General features: G+C 40.4%; 1 protein-coding gene across 4 annotated transcripts in view; it reads right to left on the bottom strand.

The window, feature by feature from the left end:
* Nucleotides 1–16,379, bottom strand: part of trip4 (thyroid hormone receptor interactor 4) — a 136,078-nt gene that overhangs the window by 21,047 nt on the left and 98,652 nt on the right. For all 4 annotated transcript variants that reach the window (XR_011346360.1, XM_069902815.1, XM_069902817.1 and 1 more), the window contains one exon: nt 14,730–14,826. Coding sequence is in view for 3 of the 4 variants with exons in the window: in XM_069902815.1 (XP_069758916.1) it covers nt 14,730–14,826 (97 nt within the window). In the remaining variant the exon portion in view is untranslated. The remainder of the gene's footprint in view (nt 1–14,729; nt 14,827–16,379) is intronic.

Raw genomic sequence — 16,379 nt, 5'->3', positions numbered from 1 at the left:
TCCCCTGTGGTAGGATGTGCATTCTGATGCACAGGCTCTGTATTGTTACTTTAATCCATTGTGTCTTTGTTCTTTATTTGTTTAGAGATCATCCTGCTACTAATATGATATTTTGGATTCTAATGTGAATTTCAGCCCTAAATTTATCATTAAAAATGGACTACAAAATTGGACTTTACACAAGTATGCACAGCATGTATATGACAATACCCTCTTGCATTGGATTGGGTGGGAGAAGACTACTCCAGAGTTCCACTCTCCTACATGTAAAGAAATGCAACTCAGCAGCACTCTTGAATAGCCCATTTCATCTTGGACTCTGCCCTCAAGAGGAAGCATTTCCTCTCCATTGACCCAATCACACCCTTGAAACTTCTTAAACACTTCAATAACATAACTTAAATCTTCCAGACTCAAGGAAGTAAAACCCACTCTCTGAAGAGTATGTTCACAAGTAAATCTCAGCGCTGGTGTTATTCCCTGGAGTCTTCAGCGCACACCAATCCAAGACTGAAGAGGTTTCTTGATGTGTGGTATCCAGACTGAACACAGTGCTCCAGATGAAATTAAACCAAAATATCACGATTCTAGCATAAAACTTGCACCCCTTGGTACTTCAGATAATGAAGACATCTCTTAAAAGGAACATTGATATTTTTCTTGTCAAATGGAATAACATATGTGAGCCAGAGAGCAGAGAATGCTGCATTGTTAACGCCACCTCAATACACAGCAGGCAAGGGCTGCCCTTGATCTCAAGTGGCCAACACTGGGAGTGGAGTAGGAGTTTCAGTACCACCTGCTCTCAATCTGCTTTGCAGCAATTCCAACTCTTGAGCACATGGGCTGTAGCGGGTGGGGGAAGGGGGATGCAGTGAAGTGCTGGTTATTATAGACGGCGTTCTTGCTCAAAAAAAGTCAAGCGGACAAAAATACAATTTCAGAGCGGGATTCTGTGCTGTCTATTCTTGCAGTCAGCTTACATAAACATCAATGATCACGTTGTTAAAAAGGGCACCTGGCAGTCATCGGCACTGAATGACCAGGGACAGCAGCTGCTCTTAATATTGAACTCACAAAGCAGCCCACTTTCATTACACACTGCCTTGTTGCTCTCAGAGATTTGGCTTTTTATTTGATGATGACAGGCAGATTCCCTGGAAAGGCTCTGCTGCAATTTGTGCATTCGCTCTGCTGGGTCAGGTCTCACACAGCTCACCTCATGGAATTAGTGAGGAGGCAGTTTCGCATTAGCACACAATTAGCTCTCATGGTAATCACAAAGGAACCTCTATTCCCCACACCCCACTTCCAGAAACCAATATAGTGTATTCTCCTTACAGAATAAAATTCATGCACAGAAACAAAATATGTGAATCCCCGACATTGTACACCGTAAACCCAAAATATGATTTGTTTAGGATTCAGTGTTTGGAAAACCACTCTGGCTCTGTGCCAGGTTGGGTCTATGTGCCTTCGCGTTGTCATGCCAACTGAGACATAGCTGACTGACCTGTATTTACATCTCATATAAAAGACTAGCATAATTAAAAACGACAAATGCAAATCCTTTACGTGACAGAACTGGCTCAGCCAATAGAAATTATTTCTTCCAAAATGTCAGGCAATAATTTTTTTTGCTGTCAAAAGCATCAGGCTCCAGAAAACGCAGCAACCTCTTCAAACGGATTTTTAAAAAATCTAAGTAATCCAGTGAGCAGCACGGTTGGTGTAGTGTGACGCTATCACAGCTCCAACGACCCGGGTTCAAATCCATTGTGTAAGGAGCTTGCATGTTCTCCCCACAGATTTCCTCCCACCCTTCAAAAAGTTGGCTAATTGGGCTGTTTGAGCGGCATGGGCTGAAAGACAGAAGGGCCTGTTATCGAGCTGTATGTTTAAATTACAATTGTAAAGGCTCAAACAACCTCTGCCAAAAAAAAACCCCACCGTGAACTCTCCCATCCAGTGGATACCCTTCAAATTCATTCATTTGAGGCTGAGAGTTCTTGTTTCAACAGGAAAAAGAGAAAATGCTGGAGGAACTCAACATGATCTCGCAGAGTCCTCTGGTCGATAGTGGAGCTCACAAAGAAGGCCACTTTAATTACACGCTGCCCTGTTGCTCTCAGAGACTTGCTTTTTTTTTCAACTTAGTTTTCATTTCATATAATCATGAATTTTACAAAGGCTCTAACGGGAAACAAGTTTCCATTGCTTTTTAGTATGTGGGAGTTTGACTAAATGAAAGGTGCTGTCTCCTGCCATCGGATTCGAGTAAAACACAAAAGTTTGCAGACACTGTAGTTGAAGTAGAAACACAGTGCTAGAGAAGCTCAGCAGGACAAAGAGTGTCCTCTATATAGCAAAGATAAGGATACATCACCAACGTTTCGGGCTTGAGTTCTTCATCAGGGGATGAACAAATGCAGGCAGGCGCTCGAACAAAATAGTGGGGGGGGGGGAGAAGGAGGCAGTGGGAGGAGAACAGTCCCACAGGCAGGAGGTAATGGATGTAATAGGTGGATAAGGAAGGGAGGTAACACCAGCAGGCAAGGGGAGAGGGGATAGCTCTGTGAATGGAGAGGGAAGTGGATGGAGAAATGGAGGAGGACAAGAGCACTTTCCAAATGGATGGCATTAACATCAACTTCTCCGGTTTCTGCTAGTTTACTCTCTGTTCTCCCTCCCTTCCCTTTCCCTTCTCTCCTCCAGCAAAACTTTCTGTTACTTTCAAGTAGATATTTAAAAGATATTTCTGCGATAGAGAGCTGGCATTTACACATGTCCATTATGGCCCTCACACTGTCTTTTTCTAAAAAGTTCCAAGGAAGGCACCATTTTTTGAAGCTCCTTCTATGCCTTGCACAGTTCACCATCACCAGATATACACACACTTGGTGGGACGATATTTGGACTTTGAGTAAATGAAAAACTGATTTATTACAACAACATTCACCCCACTGAAAATAACAAACCAGAACTGAAGTATTGTCAGGAAAGCATATGACCAACCCAAAATCCAGATGGGCAAGTTGGATGCGTATTTAAAGTGTGGTATATTGAAGGAGATTAAATTTAGGTGATATTGCTGTGTTTTTGACACACGCTTTTCAAGAGCGTGCACTTGACAAGCTGATAGGAAACAGGATGTAATGCCCTTTAGGAAAGTGTATTACACTGCATTATGGATTGTTAAAACATAGGTTTGTGCCTGAGATTTTTCCATTTTAATCAAAGCACTGAATAATGCCTAGAAAAGAAGCCAAGAGCACCATAAAAATTTAAAGAAAAAACAAGGAAGAAAATTGCTTTTTAAAAAAAATACCTAGGCAAAGAAAAAAGAACAATTTCTTGCATTTTGATGAGGCCTCATTGTACCCCAGAGGCATTCCAAAGCGCTTTACAACCCAGAGGATTACTGTTAAAGTACATGTTGTAATGGAACTAAAGAAAGTGGCTGGCTTGCACATGTGCAGCACCTTAAATGACCAGATCATTTTAATGTGGTGTATTGAAGGTAGTAATGAGGGTGGGGATACCAGGAGAACACTCTGCTCTTAGTTAATACCCATTGGAGCAAGCAGATGGAGACTTGGCATAAGGTCTTACTTGAAAGAGAGCTGATAAAGTTTCCAAATCCACCCTGTTACACTTTAAGACTGTTGGATCAAAGAGAGATGGTATTTACAAGTGGGGCTAGGATTTTTGTCATCAAAAATGTGGAGCCAAAACGTGAAAAAGTCATGATACAGTCTCTCAAAATCAAGCAGAATTTACCCAAGGGAGAACCATTACACGACACATCAGTATCTGAGATTCCAGGTCAGTAGAAATCATGGTATGCGTGGTTCCTGAAGTCACAGTCATCAATTAACCCAGGTTTGGTGCAGCTTTTGAAAGATGTACAAGGCACAAGGCAAAATCAGATCAAGTTATCTATATTTATCGCACGGTAAAGATGAGAGAGCGCTTTTTCAGGACCACGGGGCATATTTACATAAATATGTTAGAAGTTAAACACATTGAAATATTAAAATATTAAGACATATACAGTAAAAGTCCATGGTACACTATCCACGTACTTTGGGAATTCAGGAGCTTGATGGCTGGGGGTCGGGGGGGGGGGGGGGGTAGGGGGGAAACTTGCCCAATCTAGACATAAGGACCCGAGTGCTACGATACCTCCTATCAAATGGCAGAAGGTAGAACACTTTACCTGAGGGGTGCATGGAGTCCTTCACAATGTTTATTGCCTTTCGCCTGCATCGAGTGTTGTAGACGTCCTTCATGGTAGGAATGAAGCCCCCCCCCAATGATCTTTCCGCTGATTTCACTATCCTCTGCAGGGTCCTGCGGTCCGAGGAGGTACCAAACCAGGTGGTGATGCAGTTGAACAGGATGCTCTCAATGCATCCTCTGTAGAATGTGGGAGATGAACAGCCTTTTAAGGAAGTAGAGATGCTGCTGTGTTTTCTCGGTTGTGAAGCTGGTGTTCAGGGACCAGGTGAGATTCTTTGCCAAGTGCACTCCAAGGAACTTTTTTTTAAAAAATTTTTATTTTTTCACACTATAGATCACATTATTCAAGATATACACATTTCTCCTTTCAAATATATACAGTGTCGTTTTCACTCCAAGGAACTTGATGACCTCAACGGTGGAGCCGTCAATGGTCAGCAGAGCGTGGTTACCTCACCCCCTGGGTCCTCCCGAAGTCAACAACCATCTCTTTTGTTGCTTTTTCAATCATTGCAAGACCTGGTCATTTGGAGGAGAGGGAGTCATCTTCGCTGCATTGTTTTTTTCATCTCGAAGTAGAAGTCGTTCAGTGCGTTGGGAGGGAAGCATCACCAGCACAGACAGAAGGTGCGTTCTTGTGGGTGATAATGTCCACATGAATCGCGTGTTCTTGCTGTCTTGGAAGTGACTGTAAATGCGCTGGGCGTGTGCACACTTTGCTTCCCTGATGGCCTTAGACAGCTTGGCTCCTTACAATGAATCATTTAGGAGTTTTTGACCTGCAACATTAGAAGTTTGTTAAAGGCTTTGTACCTACTTGAGTGACATGGGAATGCAATGCTGTTACAGCAGCAGTGATTGGGTTAGAATCCAGCGTTGTCTGTAGGGAGTTTGTCACCGTGTCTGAATGGGTTTCCTCCGAATACTCTGGTTTCCTCCCACCCTTCAAAACCTATGGTGGTTGTGGGTTAATTGGGGTATTTGGGTGGCACAGGCTCGTGAGCCGGACGTTTAAATTTTTTTAAAAATCATGTACGTTTCTAAGTCAGGCTTGAAGTCAAAGTAGACACACTGAATGGTCCCTCTCTTCTATTTGCCTTTGGAACATCTCAGGATTCTTGCTGCAGTTTGTAATGAGGAAAATTATTGTTTCAGTCATCTGTTCCACTTGCAAATGTTCTTAGTTATATCACGACTGCATCTCATTTAACTTTGGGAGCTGCCAGTTATGTGTTACCAAGTTACTTGGCCCTGTGGGTGAATTATAAAGCTCTAATTCATGTCAGGTTCCAAGAAATGTAAATTGGAATATGTGGAACTCGCGGGATTAAAAAGTCAAGTCATAAATATTTCCATGTTGCGTTCAGTGCTTTGGTTTGCACAGAATTGGTTCAAGGATAGTGCGGCAGATAAATGAATTGCTCTGAGATTAGGAGATTCAGAAATCCAAAGATTGCAACTGAGGTCACTCCACAACACAATAAACATGATGTGGCCCTATTGTGTCCTTACGAACAGATTGACACAGAGACCTCAGGAATGAACAACAGAAGCAGTCTGTTCTGTTCTGCACAGACGGACTGCATTAATGGGATGGAGGTGGAGCGGGTCAGACCCTTCAAGATCCTGGGAGTTCGTATTTCAGAAGACCCCCTCCTGGAGCCAGGACATCAAGCCTCTACTTTCTAATGAGGCTGGAAAAACTTGATACATCACCAAATAGTCTATCAACCTTCGGGATTGTGTGCAAGCTGGTTGCCTCACAGCCTGGTTTAGGAATTCAACTACCCAGGAATGCAGAAGGCTCCTGAAGCTAACAAGAGTGCTCCAACCTCCCATTCAGTGGAACACAGCCAGGTGAATTACTGCCAACATCATAAAAGAATCCCATCATTCTGATCACAACCTACCACTTTCAGTCAGAAGGGACCGAAGTCTGAAGACCAGCACCTCTTAGGGCAAGAACAATTTCTTTCCAACAGCCGTCTGGCCCTTGTTGCACCAGAGACTGGTATGAAACCACAAAGGACTTGTCTGAACCACTCCTTTCTTTTTAAAATATTTTTATTGAGTTCAATATAATAATCTTGTATACAGGTTGCATTAATATAACAGAACTATATAACTGGTAAAAATCCACCAATCCAATTTTTGTTAATTATCAATTAACAATTAAAAATGAAAATCACATGAATTACATTATAAACAATCTGCTCTAACTTGGTATAATATCAAATAATATTATAGTTTAGGACCATCATATATAAACCCTAATTCATCAACTTATTTTTTTTTAAAAAACAAGAAAAAGAAAAAAAACTTAAACTAATCCCTCCCTCTAATCGAGGTTACTTATAAAAACAAACAAATAGAAAAAAAAGAACAATGAAAATGGATCGGATCACTACCTCCAGAAGGAGCATCGCCTGAGCAGCCAAACCGCCTAAAACTGCCAACCATGATATTGCATCTAACTTTTTCCCAAACTTAAATCTGCCATTACTGCCCATGAATCTGTGGAAGTTCATCTTTCCACTTCATTAAGACCCCTCATTTGGCTATCAGCACACTCCTTCTCTTGAGATACCGACAAAGGTATAGTTGGGTCGACAATGAAGACAAACAAAGCAATTGAAAGGCATGGATCTATTTTTAAAATCGTTGATAAAGATTGAAAACTGTTCTCCCAGAATCTTCTTAATTTGGGACATTCCCAAAACATGTAAATTAGTGAGACCTCTTAAAATTTTACTCCTTTCACACAATGGATCAACATCTGCATAAAAATGAGATAAGTTTAGATAGTGGTATTCTGTGCACCACTTTAAATTGCAATAAACAATCTCTAGCACAAAATGAAGAATCTAAGAGTGGAATGCCAGTCCTCATCTGAGAAGGTTATATTAAGATCCTGTTCCCAATCATTTTTAATCTTAACCATTAAGGTTAGTCTTAAATCCAGTAAATTATTGTAAATATGTGATATTAACTCACTATGAACAAACTGCAAATCAAAAAATATATCAAGAACATTTGAATCCATGATTCCAGGAAAATGTCTAACTTGCAAATATCTAAAAAAATGTCGATTGGAAAGCATAAATTTAACTGACAATTGTTCAAAAGAAGCAAAATTTTTACAAATAATAAATCTTTGTAACTTTTAATAGCTGATCTATACCGTTCCCTAAAACCTGCATCTATAACAGAAGGTAAAAAGAAGTGGTTATCTACAATGGGACTCTCTCGGGAAAAACTAATACAACCAAAAAATTTCCTAGATTGATTCCATATTCTTAGCCTATTCCTCATTATCTGATTTCGAGTCAGTTTAGAAAATGATAGGGGTAGAGCGGATCCTAAAAATGCCAACAATTATGTTTTCCTAGAAAAATTCAGTTCCATGTCTGCACCACTCAAGTCACTTTTTTTGTGCACGAGGATAACGATGAATATTTATCTTTTTTTCAATCTATTGTCACTTTTTAATTAAATTAAGTGTACGATTACACTTGTTTCTGTATTTTTTTTGCGGCAAGTGAGAATCTTGGTGCAGTCAAGATGCAATCTACAGTCAAATCCCCATTATCTGGAATTTAAGCAACCAGCAGCCTCAAGTACTCGGCAAAAAATAGCGGAAAATAAACACGTAAAAAATATGAAAACTTAAAATTGGAACCACCTTGCGGTTAGTTCACCAATCACGCCACATGCAATCTCAAGCAGCCGGAAAATATACTTCTCCGGCATCTATCAACCCCCATAGGTACCGCTGACCAGGGATTTTACTGTATGACAATAAATTCATTATTATCAGATACTTCTGCATTCAATATCAGGTCCAATCATGCTCCCCAAGTTCACTTTCCTGCTTGATACCTGTGCTTAAAAAATCATTCCTTCAGCTCTGAATACACTCAATGAATTTAATATCAGCATATCCAAGGGTTCAGAATACCAAAGGTTCACAATCTCTGGATGACCAATAAAGGCTGTGGTTCTTCGCTCTGGATTCTGTCACTGGAAGCAGTACAGCTTATCAGTGCTAAACTTGTTAACTCTTTTAAGATTCTTGTACAAATCAATGATATCACTGCTCATTTTCTGAAACACGAGTGAACATAAGCTAATCTTACTCAATATCCCAGGAATTGTTTAAATTAATTTGCAATGTCTCCAAGCCAAGTTCAACCTACCTGGGAAACACAGGCCAAAACTGCTACACCATGCTTGTTGGGGGGGGGGGGGAAATTACTTCATTGAGAACCTTCACTGTTCGTTGCAACAGCAAGGACCTCCTTGTGGCCACCCACTTCAATTCCACACCTTATTGTCTGTCCATAGCCTTTTGTACTACTAGGTCAAGGCCACTTGTAAATTGAAGAAACACCACCTTGTACTCCATATCTGGAGTCTCCAACCAGGCAGCATTAATATCGACGGGCCTCTCACACAATATCTCTCGGCTCCTTTCTCTTCTTCCCCCTCCCGCCTATAGCACTTTCTTTTCCGTGCTCCTCCCCTTCCCTCCCACATATTTTTGTTCAGATGTCTGCTTGATTTCTGACACTCCTGAAGAATAGCCCAAGCTTTAAACGTCAACTGCCTGTGGCTACAGTGCAACATGCTGAGTTCTCCAGCACCTTTGGTGAAATGCACTAGACCTCAGCGCATGCAGACTTCTTGTCTACCCACATCATGCTTACTCCAGGCGTCACATTACCGTAGGCATCTAAGATAATAGCAAGATGCCCCACTCATTAACCAAAATGTCTTTAAGATTTCTTTTATTGTCATGTAATAGTACAGAACATGGAATATTACACAAAACTGTCTGCCTTACAAGAGGCAAAAGACAAAGAATCGCCGTTAGTGTTACCTGGTGTCTCTTACAGTACGAGAGAAAGAGCAGCAAAAGAGCTTGTTTCTTACCAGGTAAACATTTTCTAATTTTCTATCTTTTTCTTTAAAAGTGTAGATTTATTTCCCCCCACAAAACGCTGCTTTTCAAAAAGAAAAAGTGTATATCATGGCTATTGTGATTTATGGTGTGAAAAATAAAAAATTTAAAAAAAAACGCTGCTTTTCCATCTTTTTCCTCACTCCCTGAATGTGGTGATTGCAGACTCGCTTATACACCAGTTTTGCAGGAGCCAGCAAATCCTGGAAACCCTCTCCTTTCCACCCTTTTATTCATATGAATGGTGAATAGCTGAGGGCCTAGTACTGATCTCCATCGAACTTTACTGGTAACCTCATTTATCTCCACTCTCTGCTTTCTGCCTTTTGTCCAATTCTCTATTATTTTACTTATTAACTCTGTGTGGGATTTTATTAAATATCTTTTGAAGAAACTTGATATTCTCCAGCCACTGTTTCCACGACTAATCGAATCCTGAAAGATCCAACTTGATTTGTCAAACACAAAATCCCATTCACAACATCAGGCAGACTTTTCTAATTCTATAATGATTTTCTAAATTCCCCATCCCAGGACTTTCAACAATCAATGGCAGGCTCAATAGATCACTACATCATCTCACCCTGGAACAGAGCTGCTTGATTTATGTTCCAATTTTTTAAAAAACCGTTTCAGAATTCAAGGAATTTTTGGAGATCATCTGTGCATCCAAGCCTTTCTGCAGCCAATCTTTTGGAACTCCAGTGAATTTGTTGCTTTTCCATCTCCTGCAATTTCTCTCGTACTTGCTCTTTACTGGCATTAATTAGCGTTCTTTATTCCAACTTGATCTTTGGTTTACATCTATCTGCAGCAGAGATGATTGATGGAAAATATTTGTTGACTGGATCAGCACTTTTTCCTGACTATGTTTCTTGTCTCTGAACATTTGATTTTCCTTCTCTCTTCCTTATAAAAACTCCTACAATTTATGAATCCCTTGCTAGTTTATCACTTCATTCTATTTTCCCCATCATATTTTTTGTCACCTCTTGCAGGTTCCTTAAACTCTCCAAGTTCTCAGTCTTATTGTGCCTTCAATTTGGTTTGGGTGGTCTTTATTTTCACTGCTTCCCCTGATTGTATTTCTCCACAGAATCGACAAGGAATTCATGAGATATTTGTCCAATATTTAGATCTTTAGATCTAATATCCAGTCAAATTATTTCACAAACCGAAGTAATTACCTCGACTCAAGTTCAGTTTCTAAATTTAAATTTAGACATATAGCACACTAACGGGCTCTTTCGGCACATGAGCATTACGCTGCCCAATTACAACCAACTGACCTGCAACCCCAGTACATTTTGTCTGGTGCACCCAGAGGAAACCAATGCAGACTTGAGGAGAACTCCTTTCAGGAAGCACCAGATTTGAACCAACGTTCAATGTTGCGCAAACTGAGCCACTCTTTATCCTGGCAAAATATATTTATAAAATTATATCAGTTTGAAATTATTTCCTCTCTCCATCCCGATTAGAAGTTCTTTTATTATAAATTAACTTTGCCTCCATATAAGACAAGTCTTAAATAACTGGTTCTCCAATTGGCCTCAGGTATAATTGCTCTGGAAAACGGTCCAGAAGGTGTTCAATTAATTCATTCTCAAAACAAGCCAATTTATTGTTTTTATCAAATTTATTTCATGCTCTTTTGCCTTCCATATGCAACCCCTCAGGTTTTTTGTTAATGCCTGACTGTAATTTACTTTTGTTTTTCCTACTGACATTGCTGTTAAAAATGTAACTCCTACATGTTATGAAACTTCTAGGGACTTCAATGAATATTTTCCAACATTTATTATACAGTATACTTCCGATTAACTGAACAACTGGAATTCCGAATATCCTAAAGTTTTTTGGGTGTGACTTGATGTCACAATTGGGGAAAAAAGTTGAAATTATTTTAACCATTGTGCTCAATTGAGGGGTCTGGTGTACAGTTAACACCATTTTGAATCAACAGAGCTTTCTGGTCCAAGATACAGCTGCAAGGGTAAGATTTCACCCAACTGCTCAAGTGGGTCTCTTCATTGGAATCAGCAGAGCTCTCGTGTACTTTTGGAAGATGCAGCTCAGGTGGGGGTCAGTTGTGTTGTTAGTGCCTTTGGACAGTACTGTTGGAAGATCACTCAGAGAGTGGTGGCAGAATGGAATGATCTTCCGAATGAGATAGTTGTGGCAGGGTCCCTTCTGTCATTTAAGAGAAGGTTGGATGTGTACATGGAGGTGAGGGGGTTGGAGGATATTGGTGGAGAGTGGGAGGATTGAGCTAGTGGAGTTGTTCTAGTGAACCGGTGCGGACTCGAAAGGCCGACATGGCCTGTTTCCGCTCTGTAAATGATTATTATTATTCAATATCCCAATGATTATGATGTTCATTTTTCAGCAAGTCATCTCTTCTTTTTGAGGAGTCCCACATAATCAAGGATGACTTAAATCCACTTGTGGATGTCCATTGATGCCAAAGTGGGAACCTCAGACTCCTTGACAGATGGGGTGGAAGATAGCTGACAAAGCAGGCCAGAGTGATAGGGGTGTTCTTCATCCACCAATTCATTAGGGTCACAGGATGGTCGCCATGCATGGATTCAAGGTTCTCAGTACCATCTCAATTGCTCCTTCGTCACTGTGAGTGGTCATGGGCCAGAGTTCCCAGGAGTCAGTGGGAACATTGCACCTGCTTAAGGAGACTAAAGGACAATCTTGAATCTTTTTCTTTGCCTGGTACTGTCCTCCTCCATCAGAGCTTGGAATGGTGGTCATTTCATGATTAATACTCTCTCCAATAATGTTGTGGCCATTAGGGGCCTGTAACCCACACCCTAATGTATGGTTTTGTCCTATAATTTGTTCTCTTTATCTATTCTACACCCTGGCCTATATCATTCTTACTTCCACCCTCATTTCATACTTTTTATTTAAAAATGTAACTTCATTCTTAACCCAAGGTTGAACAGTACACATCAGAGTGCATGTATGAGATCTAAATAGTTACCGTCAAGCTGTTTGGCAATGCTTATTGCATGAGAAACAATAGCTGGGATATGCAGAGACGTCCAAGAAAGCAGCCAGAACATTTCATCCTGACTGTTGCATTGCTTATCATTTTTATCCAATTCACCAAGGAGGTTCCGTAAAGGCAGCACTTCCAATGGAAAGAGAGGGGGGGGGGGGGGTGTCGTCAATAACCACAGGACACAGACTTGGGATAAATGGCAAAAGAAACACTGGCGAGATCAGCATTAATTTAACAATGAAGTGCAAAATGATGATCTGGAATGCACTGTCTGAAGGATGGCACAAGTAGATTCATAATTAAAAATAGGGAGGAATAAAGGAAACTGAATGTATAGTGTTAAAGACACTGAGGAAACAATAGCAACTTGATTGCTCTTTTCTGGGGCCAGCACAGACATGATCATTGGAATTGCCTCCACCGTCTTCCAAGACGCTTATGAAATGTAAATATACTGAACTTATTCTTGAGGACTTCATCAAGAAACATAAGACATTATGTCTAATAACTTAATTATTACATGTACTTCTGGTATGTGGAACATCTTGCTATAAATATTGATGACTTTATATATCCTCTGAGATTCTCCTAATAATGTTGTAGTTTAAAAACACAGCTGAAAGTTGCCCATCAAGCGAGAAAACTTGGAGCTGGCCAAGAGTCTCATAATAGTCTTTGGCTTGGCTTCGCGGACGAAGATTTATGGAGGGGGTAAAAAGTCCACGTCAGCTGCAGGCTCGTTTGATGGAAAAATAATAACCTTGATCTTGTAATGTACAAAGTCAAACAATTAGACTGCAAGTGCCAAGACACAGGGTTTGAAATCACAGAAGGCCAGTGTTTCATGCCTGTGCCAGCTTAATCTGATCAACAACCCTAAAACCTCAAAATCTTGGGGAAAACTCTGTCCTTGCTTCCCTGGGCCTGTCAGTCCATTACACAATCCGTTTCAAACAAAGGCTCTAATAATAGGATTTGGTGCATTTTGAAACTTAGCATAATTATACCCTTCAAAAGTTAAGAATTTATTTCATTGGAATAGTTCATCTTCAAGTAGAAAAACGAGTTGAGAAATCTTTAAAACTATTGCATAGACATGCACTTGACACGTTTGTGCAATACTTCTTTGCAAATGCAATGAATATAATCGACTGCTCATGGATCAACAAGAGTAAGAATAGAAATAAATGACTACAGAAATTCATAATGTAATGGTGCAACTTTAAAAATAAACCTGTAGAAGTAAAAACCATGAAAGGCATACAAGCTTCATGTAGCACATTGTGGCATAGAAGCTCAGAGAATCACACATCAGGCTCCTGAATGAACCTCTTGCCGCCCTTGCTACCAACCGATCTAATCTTTTCACCGTAACATCACGCTCTATAATTGGGCTCTTGCTCTCGGACTTTGTACGATTGTACACACGTTAGAGTTGACTTGCTGTGTGGAAAAACCCTTCTCACTGTATTAAACATGAACTTGAAACTTAGGAACAACAGAGAGCCAATAAGGGCAGTTCCCACCAGATGCTCAAAGCCATTCCCATGACTTATTTTTTATTCTCTGCATCGTGACGATCATTCAATTCATTAGGAATTAGTTTAGCCATGCCTTAGCGGTTCACATGCACACTTCAGTCAGAAAATCACATCTTTATTGCACTATGGGGTCAAGCACACAATCCAGAGTGAAATTCCAGTGTATTCCCGAAGGAGGAGACATCTTTTGGATAAGGCCATTTGCTCCATCGCATCAATGACCCTGCTCCAAAGAACATGACAAGTTTCCAAGCCAATATTTGCTCCTTAACAAGCATTTAAAAATTGATAAACACAAAAAGTGCAGATGCTCAAAAAAAGGGCTCGCTGACCTGAAACATTGACTTCTACCCTGACCCACTGAGTCCATCCAGCACCTCAATGTTTGCTCATTTAAAAAGCAGAGTGTCACCTTGCTCTGCATGAGGTCTTACTGGATCTCCTCTTTCATCTGAACTTTGCCAGCAAATCAGAAGTAGTTCATTAACCGATTAGGAAATCATCCAATGCAAGTCCATCTTTATTAGGATGGAATATTTAAACTATCTCATACTTTTGTGCTATAGAGTTTGGATAAGCTAAATTTATATCAGTTGTTTTCACGAACCAAAGTGATGGCATGAAAGAACTTCAATATATTCTAGAGTAAATAAGAAGAAAATATTCTTGGTACACAGGATAATCAGATGATGGAATTCTCAGTTAGAAGTAATGGTTAAATACAGAACTTGTGGATCATTTGAAGGGAAATTAACCAATTGTAAAACAAAAAGAACTATTAAACCAGATGAAGGAGGAAGCGAGTGTTGTGTCATCACTTGCTTGATCCACCTTGGACAAAAATATTCAGAACAAACCAACACACAGGACATTATTTGCATTTCGTTGTTGTCTTTTGACAACTCTTGGTGCGTAGGCTTTTAAATGTATAAAATAGGCAGAAGAGAATATTATTACAATCACTTACAGATCTTGTGTCGTCCTTTCATTGGAAATTTCACCAGGAGTTCCTGTGGATTGGTACATACAAATACAAAGGGGGAAGCACTCTCGTGATCTCCGAACTGTAAACAAAAGGAAAATATTAAAACGATTAAACCTTGGGAAATCCCTTGCCTCCAATTTACCCAGTATTGTAATCCCCTCCCAAAACTGAGTCTTTACCTATTGTTTACAAGCTGCCATCAGCTCAAAATTCAACACTCCTGACATTGCACCACGGATTAAAATGAACTCCCACTGGCCACTACTTATTAATCTTTTCCAATGTTTCAAATTAGCATGCTATCTTTTGAAATACTGGTGTGAATTCCTGTATAAAGACGAATAACGCTATGCCTCAAACCGAGCCCCGATCACTGTTTGCAACTCTGCTTTTCATGCCGTCCCCTTGAAATGAGAATTTGAGAACCTATTCCCTTACTCTGCAACAGTGGATCTTTCAAACTGCTGTAGATTTTTGTGGAGGGTTCTGTCCACTTGTGACTAGAACCTGTTTCTGTTGACATGGAATTGCTGGACTGGAAGGTAATGCAGTTTAGTTCACTCTGAACCATAAAAGATGATGCTCTTGCTCCATTTGAGAATACAGACAGTTAGTATTCATTGACTGTACCACATGCTTGGAATAAAACAAGTACTCTGTAGTATTCAGCTTCACAGACAACCCAGCCAAACTATTATTATTCAGGGAATCTTCTCGGGAGAGATAACTATTAATAATTGACCAAAACTGTATGCCAACAAGGCACATGAGGCCTCCACCAATAGCAGGCAGTTTATTATCAATGCAACATTGTACTTTGACTATATTATGTACTCTGCCAGAAGCCCTTAGGATTAGTGGTATTCCTTTATTCCTCCAAGAGTCTGTTGGTGCCAAAATGGTGTAAAAAAAAAGTACAGCATCTGGATGTTTTTGTTGTAAAGATACAGGGGTTGCAGGTTAATTGGTGTATTTGGGTGGCATGTGTCTGGGCCAGAAGGATCTGTTACCGTGCCGTATGCCTAATTTAAAAGAAAATTAGAAGCTAGTTAAAGAAGCCTGCGATTCAGAGACAATACAGCTTCTCCAGTGTCTTTGGGAGTCACACAAATCCTTGCTGGGAAGCAGATTCTTCCTCCCTCCCCAAATTGTCCAAATGGAAATGGATAAAAGGAACACTCAAAAGGGGCAATAAAATATCTCATATCTCATGAAGAGTTGACATTTACAATCCTCCTTTGGAGGAACCATTTACCAAATGTTGGTAAGTGGTCAGAATATTATGATATCAAGTACGCGCTACAACATGTGTGGAAGGAAGACACACACACACACACACACACACACACACACACACACACACACACACACACACACACACACACACACACACACACGAGGAGTCAAAATCGAAGACTGCTTTATTGCACCGGCAGCTCTGCTTATTTGGGCCCCGGCACTGACGTCAGGGGCCTGTGTCATCAGAGTGCTGACCTCCATTTGGTCGGAGTTCCCGCCAGAGTTCCTCGTCTTCCCAATGTGCAGAGGACACCTGGGATAACAGCCAGTGTCACCCCCCCCCCCACAGGTCCACTTGATCGCCGTGTTCGTCAGCCATTTTGCAGGCCAGTT

Source organism: Narcine bancroftii, chromosome 11 (genome assembly GCF_036971445.1).
Source record: "Narcine bancroftii isolate sNarBan1 chromosome 11, sNarBan1.hap1, whole genome shotgun sequence".
NCBI lineage: Eukaryota > Metazoa > Chordata > Chondrichthyes > Torpediniformes > Narcinidae > Narcine > Narcine bancroftii.
The sequence above is the reverse complement of the archived record's forward strand: the minus strand, read 5'-3'. Positions and strand labels throughout refer to the sequence as shown.